Genomic DNA, 21,943 nt, shown 5'->3' with positions numbered 1-21,943 from the left:
CCGGGTCATGCAGGCTGGAGGGCCATGCTGCAGACTCTGACCTTCCTCCTCGGGCCTAGGGGGCAGACACTGAGTCCAGTGGTTGCCGAAGCTCAGTAAAGTGAGAGGAGCCACGGTATGGACAGCGCGTGGCCACCTTTGTCCCACACCTCCTCCCTGAAAAAACCTTACTGTCTGCATCTGACATGATGATGTTGGGGCTCTTTCCCCCCAGCTCCAGGGTCACTCTCTTGAGGTTACTGCTCCCTGCAGCAACTTGGATTAGGTGGCCAACCTGTGGGGAAGCAGAAATACAGAAAAGCTCTCAGGAGGAGGAAAGAAGAACCAAGTGCTCTTCTAGATGCAACAGAAGGGAGCAGCTGGACTACAAGAGACCCGGAGAATTTCACCCAGTCCAGCTATTCATGTACCACTGCTGCTTCACCCCTCTGAGGTCCCAGGACAAGAGTGACTGGAAACTGTGGGAGCAATATGACTTCTCTATACCGAGCGCGCCTATATACCAGACACCGTGCCAAGCGCTTCGTGTTCATTTAGTTCAATCCCTGCAATGACCTCAAAGGTAGGCACGACTCTTTGCCTTGCTTCAGAAATGTGGGAGCTGTGGCTCAGAGTGGTCAAGTCACTTGCCCAAAGTCACACAGCTGGTGAATGTGGAATCGGAATTCACACCTGGGCAGCGTGAGTCCCATCACCAGGTCAAACCGCTATCCCGCCCCCTTCCCACAGTGTAGTTGAGTGTGGTCCCCCAGCCCATGGCACGCTCTGTGGGGGCAATGATGAGGGGCTCCTCACCTCCTTGGTCACAGAGCCTGGCACATCTGAACCTATCTGAATGAACAAATCTGTCTCTGTCAGAAAACCATCCCCTCGGTGAGAATCTCAGCAGCACCTCAAGGCATTCATCTGGGCAGTAGCAAAGCAAGGGAAGAGCTTGGACCATGCTCTCTTGGGCTCTGTCCCGGCCCTCCCAGAGCCACCGTCACTGCGCACAGACGGAATGCTGGGCCGTATCTACCTCTGGGGGAACGATCTGAGACCACATTCCTTATGGTATTCAGTGTGCCTTCTCTGGAGCCATGTGATGAAGTCTCGCAGAAATTCAAGGACAGGAAAGGCTACTCTTCAGAAGGAATTCCGTCCTTGCTTCGAAGGAGATGATCACCAGACCTCTTACCTATCTATCCCTGTTTCTCCCGGGCCTGGCACAGAGCTGCACGACATTCCTTACTCATGCATTCCCTCCCTGAGCACTTACTCTGAGCTAGACCCTTGCTGATCGCCTCGCAAGCTTCATCGCCCTTACTCCAATCCTGTGAGCTGGATGCACTTATCATCCCCATTTTACAGATGAGACAGAGGCTTCGGGAGCCTGAGTGACCTGCCCAAGATGGCGGAGCTAGTAAGTGCCACTGAAACAGTAAGACTCTGGAGCCCCTGATCTTCCCCACTACACCATACGTATTGTCTCCACTGCCTCCACTGCCTCCGGATTGCCATCCTCATTTTAAAGAGAACAAATGAAGCCCTGAAGGCATTCAGTGAATCACCCCATGTCATCCTGGCGAGGCTGGGATTTGAACTCATGTCTTCCCGAAGTCCCTGCTCTGTAATTGTCAGGGCAGTGCTGGTTCAGGAGCCTGATACCGCCAAAGGGCTTTGACCCCGGAAAGGAGGTCCATTCTGGGCTTCATGAGGTATAGACGGCCTCGGCCTCTTTATTCCACGTGGTGTGCTGGCCCCTCAACTCAGCCAGAGTGTCAAGCAACCCACAGAGGGCTCCACCCCAACAGCCACTACTGGCCATGTGGGGCCCTCACTCAGGCTCCTCAGAGGCCATCTTGGGGATCCTTCACGCAGTACCCAAAGGCAAATTTTCAATGCATCATCCTTGGAGGACAGTGGGAAATTGGGTCGAATATGCCACAAGCTTGAGGTCCTGGTGATGCCTTACCTCAGTGGAGCCCGTGAAGGCCACTTTGTCCACATCCTCATGGGAGGCAATGGCAGCCCCAGCTGTGGGGCCAAATCCAGGAATAATATTGACCACGCCAGGGGGAAAGCCAGCCTGTGGGCAAACAGACAGGGACACTGGGTGTCATTCTCCTGCTCCAAAGGGCTTGGACCAAAGAGCACACACCCCTCCCGGAGAGGCTAAAGTAGCCTGCCCAGTACCCACACAAGCAGTTACCAGTCTGTGGGGCACTGCTCAGGAATTCCAAATGACACAGCAGAGACCCTACTTTTCAGGGTTCCTTGGGGCTGCTACCGTTCACCTAGAACAATGCTCATTCTTCAAAGGGGTCTGACAGTGAAACTCAGTGTAGAAAACAGGTAAGGGAGGGCCATTTCGGCTGGCCTGTATGAGGTACAGGGGGTGGGGGCAGGCTCAGTCCCTGCGCTGTGAACACCTGCCCCACTTTGGGGCCCCCAAAGCCCCTCTTAAGAACCCCCAAAGAGCAAGCCTGTACAAGGGCGTTCAGAGGTCAAGACTAACACAAACCACACACCTCCTTAATCAGGTTGGCCACATAGAGGGCGGTGAGCGGAGTCTGCTCGGCTACCTTCATCACAACCACGTTGCCAGTTGCCAGGGCTGGACCCAGTTTCCAGGCTTGCATCAGGAGCGGGAAGTTCCACTGCAATAAACAGTAACTCCTCTTGGAACCGAAGCTGAGATCTGCGCTGGCCAGGGCAGGGGGTAGCCCAGGGAGGAGAGGCTGCACCGACTTCTCTGAGCCCCTTGCGCTACCCCCACAACTTGGCTGTGAGCCGAAGACAGATGGACAAGGCAGGAGGATGGGAGCAAGAGCGACTCAAGCTCATTAGAGCTTTTTCCGTACTAGGCTCCATGCTGCGCTGTTGCATTTTATACCCCCACCCCCGAGACAGTGCTGTGTTCCCTTCCACTTTTCAGATAAGAAAACTGAGTCTTAGGGAGATCAGTGATTTGCCCAAAGTCAGAGTCCACACACGGCAGCACCAGTTGGCTTTCTTAAAGCCTGTGTTCTCACCCACCACCCAGGCTGCCTTCGGACAGCATCCACAGACCCCACCACCTGTACAATCAGCCTGTCTGAGATCGCTGCATCTCAAGGCACTCCTGATAAGCTTTCCTGTGTTTATTAGGAGCCCAACACTCACCGGAATGATCTGCCCACACACCCCGACCGGTTCATGGCGGGTATAGCTGAAGAAGTCCCCATCGATGGGAATGGTTTTCCCGTGGTACTTATCAGCCCAGCCAGCGTAATAACTTAAAAAAAAAAAAAAAAATCCAAGCTTAATCAATGACTGGCAGGGACCCCTGTACACCCTGGCAGGAAGAGAAGACTCAAACAGGCCCAATTAAGTCCTTCTGATCATTGTTCTTGCTCTTGGCTTAATCCGAGAAAGACTTCCTGGGTAACTGCTAGGGTCACAGTAACCCGCTCCAGATAACTAACATCTAAGCCTCAGAGTCACCTGGGATGCTTCTAAAAAACACCACGTTTCAGGTGCCCACTTCCAACCTACTTAATCTGGAGCTCTGAGGCTGATCCCCAGGAATCAGTATTTTTCATAAACATTCAGATTTATGAAAAACTGTGACTGCTGAACCAGCCCTGCACCACAGATTAGCATTTGAGAACCATGGGTCGGATCTGGTAAGGAAGTGAAAACCTCTCTAACAGCCAGCACTTCCTGTATGCAGACAAGGAAAGACTGAGGGAACAGCCACCAGAAACAAATCTTCAGCTGGCCTCACCCCTCGAAAAGCCTTCTGTCTAGACTCACGGACGGAGGGGACAGTAAAGCCCAGCACACTGGAGAGAGAGAGAAAAGAGCAGCGTGGGTTTCCAGCACGTAAAGGTGATGTTTTCAGGGAAGTGGGAAAAAGCGAGAGAAGGGGAAAGATGAAATGTCGGGGAAAAGGAAGCGTTCTGAAATGAGTGGGATGGCCACGGGAGTTGGAGCTCCACGCTGACCAGGCTTCGAACACAGGTCTGTGAACCTGGGGAGAAAAACAGCCAGGGAGTTGCCAATCTCTACAAGGGAAAGCAGTACCTCTCTCTCCCTTTCTCCCAGTCTGTGCGACGTGTGTCTTGTGAGCCCCGGAATGGTTACCTAATCAGCACAAAGGCATATTCCTAAAACTCAGGAGGGCACAGAACTTAGCCCGAGCTTCCCCAGGCTGCTCTCTCTGGGGCATCCTCACAGAGTGTTCTAATCTTGGCACTAAGATCATGTGGGGCTGGAAAATTCTTTGCTATGCTGGCCGTGCTGTGCACTGTAGACTTTCTAGCAACCTCGCTGGCCTCTATGCAAACCGCCCCCCCCCACGTGCCATGCTGTGATAACCAAAAATGTCTCCAGACATTGCCACCATCGCCTGGGAGACATGACCAATACCCTGGCTGAGAACCCATTATGTTGTCCAACCCCTACCTTCCCAGCACGGCTTCTTCTCTATCTCTGTCCACAGGGTGACAGGGAAGTACTCATTATTTGCACATTGATCTGTCCACCTGGACCACAGCTGGTCAGACTCAAGGCCAGCCAATCAGGGCGGCATCTGGCCTCTGAATCTGGCATTAAGACTCTGGCATTTGGCACTCAGAGAAGGACTGCAGTGTACTCGGTAGGATCACACATACAGAAGCGAGCCCACATTCCAGCATGCACACGGGCCCTGACAGTGGCCAGGGGGTCACTGAGAGAAGATGAGGCAAGAGGGTTGACATAAACCATAGTGGGGCTCAGCAGCCTTCTGGATTTAAGGCCCCCGACCCTCCACAGTGCCCAAGTCAGGCCGAGGCTTTGTTACCTGCATCCCTAAAGACCCCAGCAGAGCTCTTTTTCCTCATCCTGTATTTCTTGGGCAAACTAATTCCAAAGCTAGCAAGAAGACTACGGCAGCAGGGCACCTGGGTGGCCCAGTGGGTTAAGCCTCTGCCTTCGGCCCAGGTCATGATCTCAGGGTCCTGGGATCAAGCGCTGAATCAGGCTCTCTGCTCAGCAAAGAGCCTGCTTCCCAAGCCCCCGCCCCCGGCCTGCCTCTCAGCCTACTTGTGATCTCTCTCTCTGTGTCAAATAAATAAGTAAATAAAATAAATAAATAAATAAAAATCTAAAAAAAAAAAAAAAGAAAAAGAAGAAGACTACAGCAGAGACAGATGAAATAGAGAACAGGAAAACAACAGAGGAAATCAACAAAACCAAAAGTGAGTTCTCTGTAAACTCACTAGATTGACAAACCCTTCACTAGACTAAGAAAAAAAAAAAAAAAGAAGACACAAACTACTGAAAAACGAAATGAAAGCAGGGACATTACCACTACCTTATAGAGATAGAAAGGCTTATAAAGAGAATTTATGAACAACTATAGCCCACAAATGAGATAACCTACATGAAATGGACAAATTCCATCTAACATAGAAATTACCGTAACTGCCCTGAGAAGAAAGAGAAAATGCTTACAAGTTATAACTTTGGTACTGAGGGATTTTCTCCTAAGATGGAGTCTCACAGAACATGTTTCTCCAACTCCTGTGATCCTGTTAAATTTATCTAATTTCTGGCCCCCGCAAAACCTGCTCCCCTGGGGCACGGCCAGAATATAAGAGCAGGAAGCCTGAGCCCATACCGGATGCATTTGAGGACCATGTCCAGATCCACCAGGTAGGAGATGACATAGGGCTTGCCGTTATCCAGGGTTTCCAAGGCCTGAGAAAAGAAAACGGTCAGCACGGACGTGCAAGCACAAGACTGAATCACAGCAGTCAGTGGCGACCAGTGCGGAACCTCAGCACAGACCAAGAAGGGCAGATGGGCCACTTTGTGCCACTGAATGCTGTGGCATTTCTGGCCCATCGCCCCTCCCTCTCCAAAGGCAGGAGAGCGAGGGGTGGGGAGAGGAATGGTGCCACCACTTTCATGCAGTCACTTCACAGGCAGGTTCTGCTCTAAGCCAAATCCAGAGGCTGGGATAAGAGACAAACATAGGGGCTGAATGAGCAAAGCGCCAGTGACTCGTGACCTGAAGCCTCAATTGTGAGTGTTAAAGAGTGCTAGAAAGGAGAAACCAGGCTGCCCAGCCCAGTCTGAGAAACCCTCTAGCCTAAACCTGAAGGATATGTAGCAGGTAACTAAGCAAAAGGGAAAGTACAAATGATGACAAAGCAAAAGCACCCCAAGCAGAGGGAACAGCACGTACAAAGGCCCTGGGGGCTCAAAGAAGCCAGGTAGTCAAGACGCTGAGGGAAGGCTGCTGAGCTAAGCTGTGTGTGTGTGTGAGGGCCACAGTCCAGCATGAATTGGGAGATGGAGTCAGATGAGGCAGGGCCTTGTAGACCATGTTGAGGGAACAGGACTTTATCCTAAGAATATGTGGGATACCGTGGAAGGCTTCAGAGGGGAACACCATGGTATAATTTGCCTTCTAGAAGATTCACTCTGGCTGCTATTTGCAGATTGGACTGGGGAGAAGAGAGGGTATTGCCTCTTGGTTTCTTCAGCTTCTAGCAGCCACCCCACAGAGGGGCTTCAAGGGAGATGTCCGTCCCTGGAGGTCTCAGTAACGGCTCTCCACTGTGGCTCCCCTCCCCATCCCCAGTCTCCTCCTTTTTTAGCCATCGTAGGAGACAAGGAGAAGTTCCTCTGGTTGGTACAGGGGCATACCCCCAAACGCCCAGCCTATGCCATTCTGACCAGTGACATGTCAGCAAAGCAGCCTCCTCCTGGCTGGCTGTGGGATGCTCGGAGCCTATTCACCAGGTGGGATGAGAGGGGAGAAGGGTGAGAACTCACTGCTAGGTAGGTCCGGTCCTGCTCAATCAGATCGGCCAGGCGGTTCAGGAGGCGGCCCCTGTCGGACGCATTCATGCGGCGCCAGGGGGAGCCCAGCTGGAAGGCGGCCCGCGCAGCCTTTACTGCCCTGTCCACGTCTTCCTGGAAAACACCCACCGAGGAAGCTCAGGCCTTCTCAGCACTGTCTCCACCCTGAGGCGAACACACCTATGGGACTTCAGTCAATGCTTTGTGGCAACCTGACCCAAACAGCCCTTCCCCACCAGGAAGGGCTCTCCTGTGGAGTTTCAGACTCCCTTACAGGACTCACGGAGGGAGTGAGGATCCTGACTGTTAACGTTTCTGGATTTTCACCTCTGTGTTTAGAGGGTGACCATTTCCCCCCCTTCCTAGGAAAGCAAGCCCAGAGAACTTAGACATTCCTTCTCCGATGACTGGTAGTCTCCACCAAATGCAGGTTTAACCAGCTGCTCTCTCCTTGGAGAAGCAGTAAAATCGACACAGCTAGCATTTTTCATATAGGGAGATGTGTATCAGGAGGTTGGAAGCATGGTTTCCATTAATATTAAATATATTTACCGTCAGACTACCGTAAAAGTAGACTACCAAGAAAGTACTATATTCACATTTGCTTTTAGGAGAGGAAGCAGGGCTTTATACATGAATATAGAAAACTGTCTTAAAGCAGAGGGCAAGAGGCCTTCTTAAAATATTTTCAATGCTTCTTCTTTTTTAAGATTTATTTTTGAGATCAAGCGAGCATGAGTCGGGGAGGAGCAGAGGGAGAAAGAGAAAACCCCCCACTGAGCAGAGACCCCCCCCCACCCGCTGTGGCACTCACTCTCACAACCCTGAGGGGCACCTGGGTGACTCAGTCGTTACACGTCTGCTTTCAGCTCAGGTCATGATCCCAGGGTCCTGGGATCGAGCCCCACATCTGGCTTCCTGCTTGGCGGAAAGCCTGCTTCTCCTTCTCTCACTCCCTCCGCTTTTGTTCCCTCTCTCCCTGCCTCTCACTGTCAAATGAATAAAATCTTAAAAAACAAAAACAAAAGCAAAAAACCTCACAACTCTGAGATCATGACCTGAGCCAAAACCAAGAGTCAGATGCTCAACTGACTGAGCCCCCGGGCACCTCTCAATGTTTTTTTTTTTTTTTTAAAGAAAATAAGGAAGGAAGATAGATTTTTACTAAAGTCTAATTTTTTTTTTAAAGATTTTTTATTTGTTTATTTGACAGACAGAGATTACAAGTAGACAGAGAGGCAGGCAGAGAGAGAGAGAGAGGGAAGCAGGCTCCCTGCTGAGCAGAGAGCCCGATGCGGGACTCGATCCCAGGACCCTGGGATCATGACCTGAGCCGAAGGCAGCGGCTTAACCCACTGAGCCACCCAGGCGCCCTGAAAGTCTAATTTTTAAGTCATAAAATTATTATTACTATTTTTTATTGCAAGTATATATAATTCCAACAAAATACACTACCAACACTAGACTAGATCTCAGGAGACCCAAATTCTAGTCCACAAGATGCCTCTATCTAGATGTGTACCTCCCTTCTCTGACCTTCAACTTTCAGGTCTAGAAAAGAGAGACTGGATTAGATGTTCCCAAATTTAGTTCCAAGTCTACAATTCTACTGCTGTGTGTATTGAACCCGGGTATAATCTAGCACCATTGTCTGAAGGAAGAGTTCCTGTTGATTCATTTACTCAAAAGATATTCATTGAGATTTTTGAATTATGAAAATAATACACTCCTGGTAAAGTTTCAACCCCATAAAAACATAAAAAGTAAACAATGAAACCATCCTTGCCTGCTCCCGGCCCAAGGTAGGTCACTTACCTTGTCTCCTTCAGCTACCTGACATATGACTTCTCCGGTGGATGGATTGACGGTGGGGAATGTCTTCTTGCTTACAGCATCATGCCACTCGTTGTTTATGAAGATCTACGAGAAGGAAGAAAGTTCTCAGGACCGGCTCTCAACCCAACACCGACAACCAGCGATGTGGGAAGGAAATAAAAACCAGAACACATATGAATTAGCCTTAGAATGATGTGGCAGGAGATTTAAAGCCCCAGCCCTGGAGACAACCAAGTCGGAATGCCTTCTCTGCCAAGCAACCTTGGGTAAGTCATTTGCCCTTGGTTTCTTTTACCTGAGAAATGAAAAGAATGTGGGACAACAGTATGGACTCGGTAGCTTAAATGATCCATCTTTCTCTCACAATCATGTCCACTGATTGAGCTCAGCTGCACAGGGCTTCCCTGGGCTGGCTCATGGGGTTGCAGAGCAAGAGTGCGTGGGGCTGGATGTGCACGAGGGGTTCTGCACCACAAACATGTCTGCTTAGGCCTCCTGACCGTATGGCAGACCCAGGTGCGTCAGCCTTCTCCCATGACAGCTGGCTTCCCCAGAGAGTGTTCCGAGAGACCCACGCAGAAGCTGAAAGGCTTCCTAAAATCCAGCTTCTGAAGATACACAGCCTCATTTCCACCACCAAACTCCACAGGTCATTGTGAGTCACAGGCCCGGTCCAGATCTCAGGGAGGGGAGAGATCTGCCACTTACTCCTTGGAAGGAGCGGCCAAGAATTTGGAGCCATCTCTCCTCTAGCACACTACTGCACAGGGTTGTCATGAGAATGGGGTCAGAATATTCTTTAATGATTCTGTAAACGTGCAGTGAACCCCTGCAATGGGCCAGGCACTGTTCTAAGGCTGAGGACACAGTGGAAACCAAACCCAATAAGGACCTTTCTCTCTCATGGAGCTGGTGCTCTGATGGGTACAGACAGTAGAGAAGCAAGTAGAGAAGAAATACACGAGACAACCTCAGATTGCAGGGGTAGATACAGAGGAGGAAAACAGGATCCACAAAGAAAGTGGGGGAAGACAGACAACTTTACATGGGATGGTTGGTAGGGTCTCTGTGACAAGCAGATACTTCACTCAAGCCCTGACTGGTGAAAAGGAGCCTGCCACAGGAAGAGTAGGAGGATAAGCAGGCCAGGCAGCAGGGATAGCAAGTGCAAAGGCCCTGGGGTGGGAATTAAGACTAATGCATTTGAGAAAGAATGAAAGTGGCCAGCGTTAACTGGCTAACCAAGAAGGAAATGCTAGGAGATGGGATCAGAGAGGAGGGGGGGCGTCCTGTGAAGCCCTCCGTCCAGCACCTGTCACCAGTCATTGCTGTTGCTGTTGTGAGGTTTAACAGCAATCAAGTCTGGAGAGGGACTGTATGCTGGTTTAATGAGGCCAAAGTAGTGGCGGCGGGGCAGGAACGGACGGAAGCCTCTTCATTCAAAGAAAAGGTCCTTATCCAAAGCTGCTTAGTCAAGTGCCAAAATTCACTCTCTGCTTCTAAGAGCCAGGCGATGGCCTCAAGGGAGAATAGGGAAGAACTCTCCCAGCAAGCTGTTCCCCTTCAGGATGGGGAAGCTGGTCCGGGGCTCAGGGACACTTGGTCATTTTAGCCGGGCTGCACAAATGTCATAGTCAGGGTGAACATCAGTTCAAGGCTACTCCCACTTCCTTCCTCAAGGGTTCCCCTTGGCCCCACCATCCCAACATGGCCTGGCTCTGGCTTAGGACCCTGGGGAGCCATCCCCAGTTACTCTGGGCCAGAGTCTAGGACCACAAACAAGACCAAGCCACAAAGCAAAGTCTGGAGCTTGGCCAGGGCCAAAGAGTTTGGGGCCAGCAGGGCCCAGGGAGGACTGGCCCAGCTCCACGGTCAAGAGCAGCGTCAGGAAGAACACCTGGATAAACCCGGGCTCCTTTGATCCTAGTTGTTTCACACGGGGCAAGGAACTTCACCTCACTCTGTAGTAAGAATCATCACAGTACCCCTCATGACGTGGCATGTGAGGGCCCCAGGTATATGCACAAAGTTCGGGAGGAGCAAGGCTGTGTCGGGGCCCATGGGACCGGGTGGTACACGAAGGAGCTCATTAGGAAAGGGTCTACCAGGGGTCACTTTCCCAGGCTCAAATTTGGTATTTTGGCACCATCCCCACCCACCATCAGGGCAGAATCCGCAGCCTACACACCTACAGTGAAAGGCTTTCGGCATCTAGCAGGAGCACATAGGTAAACATCATCTGCAGTCTTTGGAAGTGTGCAGTGTGGATTCACATTAGCCGGCTGATCGTGAATCTTGAGGGACACAGACACCTTTGTTGCTGGGGCGTGGCAGAAAGAGGTCTGGCTCGGAGCCCAGGGGCCCTGAGTTCCAGTGGGCCCAGCCCTGCACACGTGGCTCCCTGAGAATCGGCTTCCCCCTCCTGGTGAGCTCTTTACCTGGTTCTCCTCCCACTCTGGCCTCCAGTCAGAGCCCAAGTATGTGCCTTTAAGGAGGTGAGAACTCTTGTTTCCTAATCTCCATCTCCATGGTTTACATACTGCCCAAGTGCAGGTCTGATTTGGGGTTTTATTCTGGAGGGTAAAAAAGCACCAACCTCTAAGCCACACAGACCTGGGTTGGAAGCTCACCTCTATCCCTCACCAGCTGTGGCTAATCCCTGCACTTCCAGATGCTTCACCAGTCCCTGGGGGAGAATCTGTCTGGGGCTGATGTGAAGATTAAATGTAACAACGGGTATAAAGCTCCCGAGCCAGGACTCTGCACACAGTGGCTCTTACCACAGCAGTCACTACACGTACGACAAAACTCTGGACCCTGTGGCTCTCTCAGGCCAAAGATTTTTCGAAGCAAAAGCCAGGCAGATCCGTATACCTCTGCCTGTGTTATTCCCTGTACCACAGCATACGGAATTAGTTTGTCCTGAAAAAGTTTTGATTGTTATTTTTGCAAAGATCAGAAGTATGAAGCAAGCAAGTAGGCCAGTCAGCCGAACCCCCAGGCCTCACCCCTTCCTCCCTGGGCCAGGCCCACACCATTGCCCTGTTTTTACACTAGGACCGGGGTTCCCCGGCACTATTTGCCTTTCAAAGCCTTGAACTTGCTGGGTCGTCTCCAGTGTTGAATTTTCAACAATCTACCCTTTCTCGCTGATAAAATAAGCCTGAATGTGCCTGGTAGGAACCCAGAAACTTCCTTGTTTTGAGTTCCCATTTCCCTGCTCCTAGAGCCAACGTTCAGTGGTCTCCCCGACCAACCCTTAGTCAGGGATGGGCAGCAGCGTAGGAACTGTTCTCACTCTGAACCTTGGCCAAAGTTCTCCTTCAAGCGAGCAGAGTTTCACTTAAGTAAACAACTGCTGGTATCAAGTCAAAAGCTTCGTAACCTCTTCACCCGAAACCCAAAGCTTCACTCCCTAAACAGGCTTAAGTCAGTCACCGTGGGCGGTAGTTTTCCCAGCTCACGCTTCCAAACTCAAGTTTCCAGAGGCAGAGCAACATGCAGAGGGCTATCCTAGAGACATCCTAGCAACATCAGGAGCTAACGCTCAGAATCTGGACTGTGGGTAAAACTCCTAGGGCTCTTCCATCGACATATTTTAATAAACATGTCTCCCTTCATGTTGGACAAGTTGGACTCACTCATCCACGCAGTCCATCAGTTTTAACAGAGTGCCATGTCCATGCTGGGCACTGAGTGAAAAAGCAAAGTTCTGGCTCCCTGGGCTAAAGTCCTGAGGAGGAGAGAGGCAATCAGTACGCAGACCAACAAAGCGAGAGACACAAACAAATAGGCAACAGTGAGGAACAGGCCAGGGAGTCAGATGACACCAGACACGGGACCTGAAGGAAGAGCTTGGGGACAGGAGGAACCCAAAGGGCTCCATGGCTGCAGAGTAAGGGTGAGGGACAGGAGAAGGGGGCACTGGATCCCACACCAGCTGTGTGCGGGGAGCTGTGCTGGTGCTGGGGTGCGCAGGGAACGGAACAGAGGCGGGAGTGTCTGCTCTGAGTGGGATCATCGACTTTCTGATTTCTTCACTTGCTTTTCTCAGTAACGGTTTTTCTTGGACATTATTCCACAAGCAGATCACCCCATTATTTCAAGCAACACAGCAGTTCTCAGTATGAACAGACCACATTTTATGTTAGCACTTCCCACACGTGTGCTTTCAGGATGAATTTCACTATTCCTGACGGTGCTGCTGTAGCAAACAGCCTTGGACGTGCGTCTTTACAAACCTGGGACCAATGACCCTATAAAAATTAGAACTGCTGGGCGCCTGGATGGCTCAGTGGGTTAGGCCGCTGCCTTCGGCTCAGGTCATGATCTCAGGGTCCTGGGATCGAGGCCCGCATCGGGCTCTCTGCTCAGCAGGGAGCCTGCTTCCCTCTCTCTCTCTCTGCCTGCCTCTCTGTCTACTTGTGATCTCTCTCTGTCAAATAAATAAATAAAATCTTTAAAAAATAAAAATAAAAAAGAGAACTGCTGAGTTAGAGTAAAACAAGATCCTTGGGCTGCCTCCAGAAACCTGGGTGCCCAGAAACTGGGGACCCCAGGGAGAAGGCCTAACCAAGGCGAGGACAGAGTGACATTCCAGTGCCACCCCCAACCCCAAGACACTGGACAGTCGTCATCTGTGCAGGGTCTCCAAGAACAGGTTTGGTGGTGTTCAGCAGCCCCAATGTAACAGGATGCATTTTGGAAGGTTTTAATTCGGGCTTTGATGCATGAAAGAATTGGGGGTCTGTTACCGAGGAAATATATATCCCTAGAGTATGTTCCTTTCCCCAAGGGTGAGGGAGGAAATGGGGCAGACTCTTGCTGGCATTTGCTTTTTCAACAGCAGTTAGATAACTTGTGTCCAATAGAAAATCGATGTCATCTTTCGTATTATAAGATTCTGAGGAGCTAAGTTCAAGAGAAACACGGAATGCCACAGCGTTCACATTTCTGAAACCTCGGGGTTAGTTTGGTGACAAGGCCAAGGGCAGCCAAGGGCAGCCACCTCCCCCAGGCTTGCTGGCAACAGTCTGGCACCTGACCCAAGCCCCTGCCTCCTCTCCTCAGCTCCCAGGGCATTTTATCCTGCATTCCTGGATTTTTTTGGGTTCTACTGCGGACTGTCTGCCAAGCAGTCACGCCTTCAGTCTGTTGATGTCCTCTGGGCTCATGACACAGCAACCTCTATCTTGCTGCAATCACTTCCCTTGGATAATTTTAGCCCTCCCTGCATGTTTTCACATTCTTTTCTTTCTTTTTTTTTTTTTTTTAAAGATTTTATTTATTTGACAGACAGAGATTACAAGTAGGCAGAGAGGCAGGCAGAGAGAGGGGGAAGCAGGCTCCCCATTGAGCAGAGAGCCCAATGTGGGGCTGGATCCCAGGACCCTGGGATCATGACCTGAGCCAAGGCAGAGGCTTTAACCCACTGAGCCACCCAGGCACCCCATGTTTCACATTCTTATTCACACTCCCCTTCTGAGTGGAAATACTGTGCTCCTATTCCTTGCTACTAGAACAGAAAATTATAAACATAGTTTCCATTCACTGCCTTCAATAAATATTTACTGAGCAGCAGTCCTATTTCTGATCTCGGTGCCTAGGGGCTACGAATACACATGTGAACACAAACACGGCTCCTTCCTTCTGATTGCAAATGTGTAAGATCAGTAATCCAAATATTCAGTAATCTAAATATTAACATCCTTCGGGTGCCTGGGTGGCTCTGTTGAGCTCTGACTCTTGACCTCGGTTCAGGTCATGATCTCAGGGTTATTAAGTTGGACTCTGCGCTCAGCGGGGAGTCTGTTAACTCTCTGCCCTTCCCCCATGTCTCTCTCAAGTAAATACATCTTTTTTTTTTTTTTAAGATTTTTATTTATTTATTTGTCAGAAAGCACATGCACAAGCAGGGAGAGGGAGAAGCAGGCTCCTCTCTTCTGATGTGGGGCTCCATCCCAGAACCCCGGGATCATAACCAGAGCCGAAGGCAGATGCTAACTAACTGAGCCACCCAACTGTCCCAATAAATACATCTTTTTTTTTTTTTTTTTAATTTATTTGTCAGAGAGAGAGGAGCGAGAGTGAGCACAGGCAGACAGAGTGGCAGGTAGAGGCAGAGGGAGAAGCAGGCTCCCTGCCAAGCAAAGAGCCCGATGTGGGACTCGATCCCAGGACGCTGGGATTATGACCTGGGCTGAAGGCAGCTGCTTAACCAACTGAGCCACCCAGGCGTCCCAATAAATACATCTTTAAAACAAAAAACACTGACATCCTTTTTTGACCATAGGGCCTGGTCATGAGGTACCACAGAATGTGGCTAAGGACATGCACATCACAGCTGAACCCTGGTTTCAAACTTACTACTTAATGTTAATGTGCCCTGCCTGAGCCTTAGTTCCCCATATCTGTAACAGCTACAATACCTGCTTCATACAGTTGCTGGAGGGATAAAAGGTAAAAATGTAGTTATACATCCTCAGCATGGGGACTGACAGAACTTAAGTGATCAGTAATTACAATTTATTCGATCAGGGGATCTGTACACATGTCCACAGCACACACAACTCTCCTCGCCACCTGAGCTCAACATCACAAACCTTAGAGCCTGTCGCTTGTAACTCTGTGTTTCCACAGATGCACAGATTCTGAAGAGGCGGGAGGTAATGAAAGGCATTTGTGTTCATTTATAATATAATTATTATTAGAAGCAGAGGTTCCCGGGGTGCCTGGGTGGCTCAGTGGGTTAAGCCTCTGCCTTTGGCTCAGGTCAAGATCTCAGTCAGGGTCCTGGGATCGAGCCCCTGTGTCGGGCTCTCTGCTCAGCAGGGAGCCTGCTTTCCCCCTCTCTCTCTGCCTGCCTCTCTGCCTCCTAGTGATCTCGCTCTCTGTGTCAAATAAATAAATAAAATCTTTAAATTAAAAAAGAAGAAGAATCAGAGGTACCAAGGAAGGCCTGGTGAACTCTTCTGATTAGCTGGGTTACCTGAATCTATTATTTCACAAGCCATAAAACCAGTATGGTCAGTGTGGAGGGAGATATTTCACTTGACTCATTCAACCCAAAGAGTTCAAACCACTGCTTTACCCAACATAAGCTGTGGCTCATTATGTAAGAATCTCCCAAGGAAAGCAAGGAACATAAAATTTCTCTTCTGTATATACTGTTAGCAGTGATTATCTGCAGGTGTGGGCTATCAGAGGCCTGTCACTTTCTTTTTTCTTTTTATATCTGCTTACAGGTTACTTACCTTTAATGAGGTAAAACATTTTAACTAAAGCCACAGTTCCCTTTAACCACTACCTACAAAGAGATTCTCCATGTAGCTCCCCTCCCTCAACCCTCACACCAATGTGCATATCCCTTACAAGTCTACTCACATTCAGTGTAAAAGTCTGTTTGGGTAGTTCAGTAAGTTTTATATTTGCAGAATCCCAGACCCTTTCCTGCCGTGACACATTGTTTTTTGAGACCCACGACTCATACACCTCCAGTGAATTCCTATAACCACTGCTGGAACTGAATTATTCCTTCCTATAACCACAGCACCCGTTCTATTTCCCTATGGACGGCAAGCTGGCTTCCTGGGTCTTTGCTAATGTAAACTACTCAGCAATGAACATCTGTGCATGCCCACATGTATTTCCAGTGAGTTTCCACCTCACAGACTTCCATAATACTTGTCTTTTCATACTGAGGACGTATTAATATTGTAACCACAAAATTCTATACAGGGAGATCCTTTCCTGATTTCCTTTTTGTCAGTTCTGTCTTTCGTTCCTGAGTGCTGTGGTCAAAAAACTAAGAACAGAGACACAAATTTAACTCACCCCAAATTAAAGTTTACCAGGACCTAGCTCACCCCCTTCAGGAAACAAATTACAACTATAATATCTGTGGAATGAATGAACCTGCCCACGTGAACTCCAGTGAGTGGCAGGCGGTCTGAGTCCGGAGGGCAACATGGTATCTAACAATATTCCGGTCTTCATAATTATTATCAACCAACATGGGGAGTCTGGAAGATGGCAGAGTGGGAGAATCCTGAGCTCACCCTGTCCCACAGACATTCCAAGATAACAGCTACATCTATGCAACTGCCTCTGAAAACACCTGAGGACTGCTAGAACAGACCTTCCACAGTTCATCTTAGACAGGAGGCCATACTGGAAGGGTATTAGGATAGAGACAGAGTTGGAAATCAAACGTCTGGCAAGACAAAGGGAAAGGACACCACAAACACGGAGAAGCAAATGCAAGAGATCAGACCCTACACTAGGCAAACCAGGCACTGGCAATCACATCGGGAAGACAGTCCCCATAATACCTGGCTTTGAAAAACCAGTGGGGCTTAACTTCAGGAGCTTCTAAAATCAGCAGGGCTTCACCTGGGGTACTTATTATCAACCAACATGAATTGGTGATGTCAAAGATGAAAGTAACTGTCACACTCCAGCCAGGGAGGTTATTTGCTGAAGCCACAGTCCCTTGGGTTTTCCTGTTAGTTGTCCTTCCAGATCTTGGTTACTCTCCAAATCAGGAAAGAGAAACAGAATGAAAAATGAAAATCTGGGATGCCTGGGTGGCTCAGTTGGTTAAGCGGCTGCCTTCAGCTCAGGTCATGATCCCAGCGTCCTGGGATGGAGTCCCACATTGGGCTCCTTGCTCGGCAGGGAGCCTGCTTCTCCCTCTGCCTCTCCAGGCGTCTCTGCCTGTGCTCGCTTGCTCTCTCTCTTCCTCTATCCCTGACAAATAAATAAAATCTTAAAAAAAAAAAAAAAAAGAAAGAAAGAAAAATGAAAATCAGTTTGTTGACAGAGGTGTGTCTCTGAAATCGCCAAGGATAAGAAGTGTTCATCTTCAAGAAGCTTGGCCCTCCCCCTACAGGTCCATGTTTGTGAGCGGGGGAAGAAGAACGTGTTCTGAAATCTTCCCAACCCAACCAGTAAGTTTACCCTACCCTATAGCCTCACCCAAGACAAGTAGAGGCAAGAGGACCCCAGGAAGGTGGACCAAACCACCCTCCTCAAACTCTTTTGGATTGAGAGGAGGCAGGAAGGAGAACTGTTGCCTGTACCCCTCCCACCCATCCAGGTGAGAGAGCCAACAAGCCTGAAGTGGGACATTCCCTCAAAAGCCCACACGCCCCTGCAAAGGCCCTTGGCAAGAAAACCTAGCCTGCAGAATTGCAACTTCAAAGCCTACTGGACAAGCTCCTTTTTGGGAAGCTTAACTCAAGACCAGTTCATTGAAATTCAAGGACTCAGTAACACCCTGGGAAATGTGCAGGAATATGATCTGATTTGTACCGGAGCTCCTGGCTCTTAGAGACTCCAAATACTCAGATTAGACTTTGTCATGCTTGCCAGCCGAGTTAGCAACAATGCCACACTGAGAACAGCCCAAGGAACTTTAAGAGCCAGCCAGTTCCAACATGGTGGGATGCACTGCAACCTTGGGAAGAATAAAAAAGATATGAATGTGCTGAGCAGGATAACTCAGATAACATTGTTCAATGAGACAGGGCTTCGGAACAGTAAGTGCTAGTATCTCATTTATGAAAAAAAAAAAAATCTGATGCATGCCTGCTCACATGCACACAAAGAAAATGCAAGACCACAGACCTCCCTGTTAACAGTGCTCTTTGGAGGTGTGCAGTGGGAGATGGGGAAATGTTATTGTACTCTGTAATTTTACAGTGAACAACTGTTACTTTTATGATCTCAAATGTGATAAAGGAAAGGTGCTGCAGGGAGACTGCACTCCTTTCCAACTTACACTAAGTCTGGAGAGCAGGACTCCAGCCATCTACAAGACCCATGTGCATGTGCATTTGGATGACATTTCCTCACCTCCATGTGACCACAAAGGAGGAAGATCTTAATTAGATCTTGTGTCCACAAAGGCCCGGAATGCTGGCACCTTTCCCTTAAGGATAATTCTGTGTGATCTTTCTGATGTTCAGTTTTCCGACCATGAACTCCTCATTAAGCAACCTACCAAAAGAACAAGAGCTGCTGCCTTTGGGGCTTGTGTTAAGCAAAGGGCATTTTATCCTGTTTTTAATTCCCTCGCAAGTGACCATTTGTAACACTCCTTACAATCACAGAGATGTGCCTTTTCCCACCACCTGTGTGCAGATTTGCAGCCCAGCTCTGGGCCAGAGAAGCAGGTCCACTGCTAAAAGTAGTCAGCCAGGGGTCAGCTCTATGGCGTCCTAAATCGGCAGTGACCCCTCTGTTCCAACCCTGAGTCGCATCAATAGTAGCACGGAACGTTCTAGTTACAGGCTTTCCCTTGGGAGTCTAGATGTGAACCCCAACTTTGCCAGTGGCTGCAATCTTCGGGCAACTCGCGAAATCTCTCTGTAACTCAGGCTGTTCATCTATAAAATGGAGATGATCACAGTGCCCGCCTCACTGGGCTGTTGTAAGGATGAAACTGACAAAACAGAATGGTGGCAGGTGCACAGAGGACAGCTGTTATTGCTTTAAGAGTTCACCAAAAGTAAGAGGCCGGTTGCTCACCCTCTCACCCACTTCCCTCTTTACAGAAAGAGAAATCTGAAGCTCACAGAAGGGCGGTTTGTTGCACATACAAAACGAACCCTTTTCACAACGGCTTCCTGCTCTGAGAATTCCAGCCCTTTACCCAAACTCAAAGATCTAAAGAGGGAGTATTCCGAGCAAGAAATTGGCCTCTGGTAATCGGTATTATCCCGGAAAGCCCCTTCTTGGTTTGCTGGAAGAAAACCAGCTCCTTGGAGGGCTGACACCATTTGGATGGCACCCGGGAGGGCCGACACCATTTGGATGGCACCCGGGAGGCGAAGGTCCCGTAACCCTTTCTGCATTCCCCGGAGTGGACGTGAGCGCTTCAGGTCGAGGGGCCTTGGCCTTTTCCTTAGCGAATGGGTGAACTTCAGCTGAGAAGGCCCCCTCCTTTTCTCGTTTTTCCTTGGGGACTTCCTTGGACGTGGGCAAGAATGAAGGGGTAAGAAATGGCCAAGAAAAAGACAGAAAAGCTCCCGCTAAGACGGATTTTGATGGAAACGTCGTCTGGGTGGGCGATGAGGAAAGCCCAGTGCAGACACTGCAGCGACGAAGAGACCGAGGGGCGGAGACTGGAACCCCGAGTGGACGCAGGGAAACGGACAGCGGGGGGACAAGAACAAATAAGCAGCCCAAGTCACAGCCGGAGGATGGAACGGGGGCCGTCAAAGTTGGTGAAGGGGCCACAATGCTAAGGAAGGAAGGCTAAGGGGTGCGTAAAGCCCAAACGCAGCAAACCTCTCAAGCCCCAACTGGGTAAAATGGGGCCCCAAAAAAACCCCAGGGCCTTCCCACTCGGCGGGCTCCTTCTCCCTGAGAGAACAAAGCCCCGGGGCCGGCGGCCTTACCTGGTTGTAGAAGACTTCAGGCTGCTGATTGGGGGCCGGCACCACTTCGGTGGCGGCGGCCGACAGGAGACGGCGGCCCAGGCGGGGCCCGAGGCCGGCGGCGGCGAGCGCAGCGGCGCGCAACATGCTGCGGAGGGAGCGGGCGCGGAGAACGGTGTGTACCCTGCAGCCCGCTGGCGCAGCGGGGGCAGGAGTACTGGGTTGGGGGGGTCACTGCGACCGCGACCTCTCCCCGCCCCTGGCGCGGCCGCCAATGGGCAAGCGCGGGGCGGGGCACGGGGGGGCGTGCCTGCCACTTCCCCACCACCACCCCCCCGCCGGGTCCGCGGCGAGACTGCCCGGCGGCGCCCCCTCCGGCTTTCGGCCCTGGGCTGATTCCCCTCGGCTCCCTTTTGTGCCTCGCTACCGACCCCCGCGCGGCGCACCGGGTGTCAGCAATAACCCGACCTCGCAGATTCAGCGTGCATCGGACCCCTAATGTGTGCGTGAACCCTACGTGAACAGGCCTGACCCGGAGCAACCCCAGCCTTGACTTACGCAGGCTTACACTCTCGTCAGAGAGGCCGACCTTAAACTAAACGCGAGGTCATTTCGGAAAGTGGTAAGGAATGTGAAGACACCGAATGGAGTGAAGACAGGGTTGGAGCAGAGCACTGCTTTTAAATCCTTTGATCAGGAAGTGACAAGTGAGACCTGAATTGTCTTCAGAAGATGTTACAGTGGTGAGGAGTTCGCAGAAGGATGGAGTGCTTGATTTGCATCTTAAACTCACTGGTTTCTCATTCTGTGCAGAATGCACTAAAGAGAGCAGGGGTGGGGGCAAGGATCTTGCAGATCGTTTGATTCCAAGAACATCCTGGAGCAGGGCACTGGGGAGCCGGGGAGGAATCGGAGCAGCTTAGCTAGGAAGGGGGGTGGATATAAGGTCAGCCGTGTGCATTGCAAACAGAGGATCAGCCAAAGTCCGAGAGGAGTTGAAGAAATCTGGCAGGAAGACCTGGGCTGTGTTTTGCCAGCAGAGAAGCAGAGGGAAGGGGCGGATGTAGGCAGCAAGGGTATGGGTTGCTACTGAGACTCCAGTCACTGGAGCTAAGGCTGAAGAGGCTGACCAATGCCAGGTATTAAGTGCCAGGCAAAGGTGTTCTAAGGTCTGATGGAGATTCACATGGTCTATGTAGTGTGTGCGTGTGTGTTTCCTTTTGCGTTAAAGAGCTAATGTGATATCAAAAGGATAACAGGGGCCTGGGTGGCTCAGTGGGTTAGGGCCTCTGCCTTCCAGCTGGGGTCATGATTCCAGGGTCCCGGATCCAGCCCCGCATCAGGCTCTCTGCTCAGCAGGGAGCCTGCATCTCCCCCTCCCCTCTCTCTGCCTGCCTGTCTGCCTACCTGTGATCTCTGTCAAATAAATAAAAATATTTAATAAAAACAAAACAAAAAAAAACACAAAAGGATAACACATGAATTAACAGAGCTCCTGTAACAGATACGCCAGGAAATTCCAGTGACTACCTACAATAAAGTCCCTGCTCGCACTGTGACTCACACAGATGTTCCCCTCCAGGCAGGAGCCCAGGGACCCAGTCTCTTTTCCTTGTATGACTCTGAGGTTAATAGCTGATTCCCAAAGTTACCGTGGAGCTCGGCGTCATTTCAGACAACCAGAGGCAAAAAGAGCATTAAAGATGGCACAGAGGAAGTTTTTATGACTGAGCCTGTTTCACTGGCTCTTCAGTCACTTGGCCATTCCTCCGCATAAGGGAGTGTGGGAAATGAGCGGTGTGCCCAGGAAGAAGGGGCAATAGGTTTGGAGATCAGCTTTATCAGCTGAGACAAACTGAAAAGTGAATCTCCCTTTTTTCGGAATGCGGCTCTCAGCTCCCACTTCCCCT

At 50.3% G+C, this 21,943-nt stretch overlaps 1 protein-coding gene across 1 annotated transcript in view; it reads right to left on the bottom strand.

The window, feature by feature from the left end:
* Positions 1-20,260, bottom strand: part of ALDH2 (aldehyde dehydrogenase 2 family member) — a 31,681-nt gene extending 11,421 nt beyond the window's left edge. Inside the window, exons 1-8 of the mRNA XM_004753243.2 lie at positions 20,055-20,260; positions 8,632-8,736; positions 6,790-6,930; positions 5,627-5,706; positions 3,145-3,256; positions 2,511-2,639; positions 1,955-2,068; positions 172-274 (exon numbers count right to left, since the gene is read on the bottom strand). Of these exons, the coding sequence (XP_004753300.2) occupies positions 172-274; positions 1,955-2,068; positions 2,511-2,639; positions 3,145-3,256; positions 5,627-5,706; positions 6,790-6,930; positions 8,632-8,736; positions 20,055-20,180 (910 nt within the window). The 5' untranslated portion in view covers positions 20,181-20,260. The remainder of the gene's footprint in view (positions 1-171; positions 275-1,954; positions 2,069-2,510; positions 2,640-3,144; positions 3,257-5,626; positions 5,707-6,789; positions 6,931-8,631; positions 8,737-20,054) is intronic.
* Between the last annotated feature and the right edge of the window lie 1,683 nt (positions 20,261-21,943).

This window comes from Mustela putorius, unplaced genomic scaffold, assembly GCF_011764305.1.
Source record: "Mustela putorius furo isolate JIRA1106 unplaced genomic scaffold, ASM1176430v1.1 tig00537248_pilon_pilon_pilon, whole genome shotgun sequence".
NCBI lineage: Eukaryota > Metazoa > Chordata > Mammalia > Carnivora > Mustelidae > Mustela > Mustela putorius.
This window is presented reverse-complemented; position numbering and strand designations above follow the sequence as displayed.